Source organism: Penaeus monodon, chromosome 15, assembly GCF_015228065.2.
Source record: "Penaeus monodon isolate SGIC_2016 chromosome 15, NSTDA_Pmon_1, whole genome shotgun sequence".
NCBI lineage: Eukaryota > Metazoa > Arthropoda > Malacostraca > Decapoda > Penaeidae > Penaeus > Penaeus monodon.
Window position 1 is genome coordinate 1,937,944 of NC_051400.1, and position 337 is coordinate 1,938,280.

A 337-nucleotide genomic window follows, 5' to 3' on the forward strand; every position below is an offset into this window, starting at 1 on the left:
AAAGAATTTTATTATGTAGTTTGGCATTGCACAGCCTATACCTTGGATTTTGATCTGAAGCCTTTATCCCTACAGCACATCCGTGAATAATGATGAGCAGGTCAAGCCTCGGTCATTGCGCTTCACGTGGAGCATGAAAACGACCTCATCACGAGACCCCAATGACATCATGGCCGAGATTCGCAAGGTAGACCACCCCCCGCACCATGAATAGCGACGACAAGTAATCCACCCGCTGCATGTCCTGCTTAACACACTGTCTTCATGCTAGCAGCTATCTCCCTCGATGCCCCCTCACTCCCACCTCCCCCTTAAGTACCACACCATCCCTTGAATT

General features: G+C 49.6%; 1 protein-coding gene across 1 annotated transcript in view; it reads left to right on the forward strand.

Moving 5' to 3' along the window:
* The window catches only part of LOC119581628 (MAP/microtubule affinity-regulating kinase 3-like), a gene marked incomplete in the record, with an annotated part of 89,364 nt that overhangs the window by 84,380 nt on the left and 4,647 nt on the right, over positions 1 to 337 (forward strand). The window contains 1 exon segment of the mRNA XM_037929749.1: positions 76 to 187. Within this exon segment, the coding sequence (XP_037785677.1) occupies positions 76 to 187 (112 nt within the window).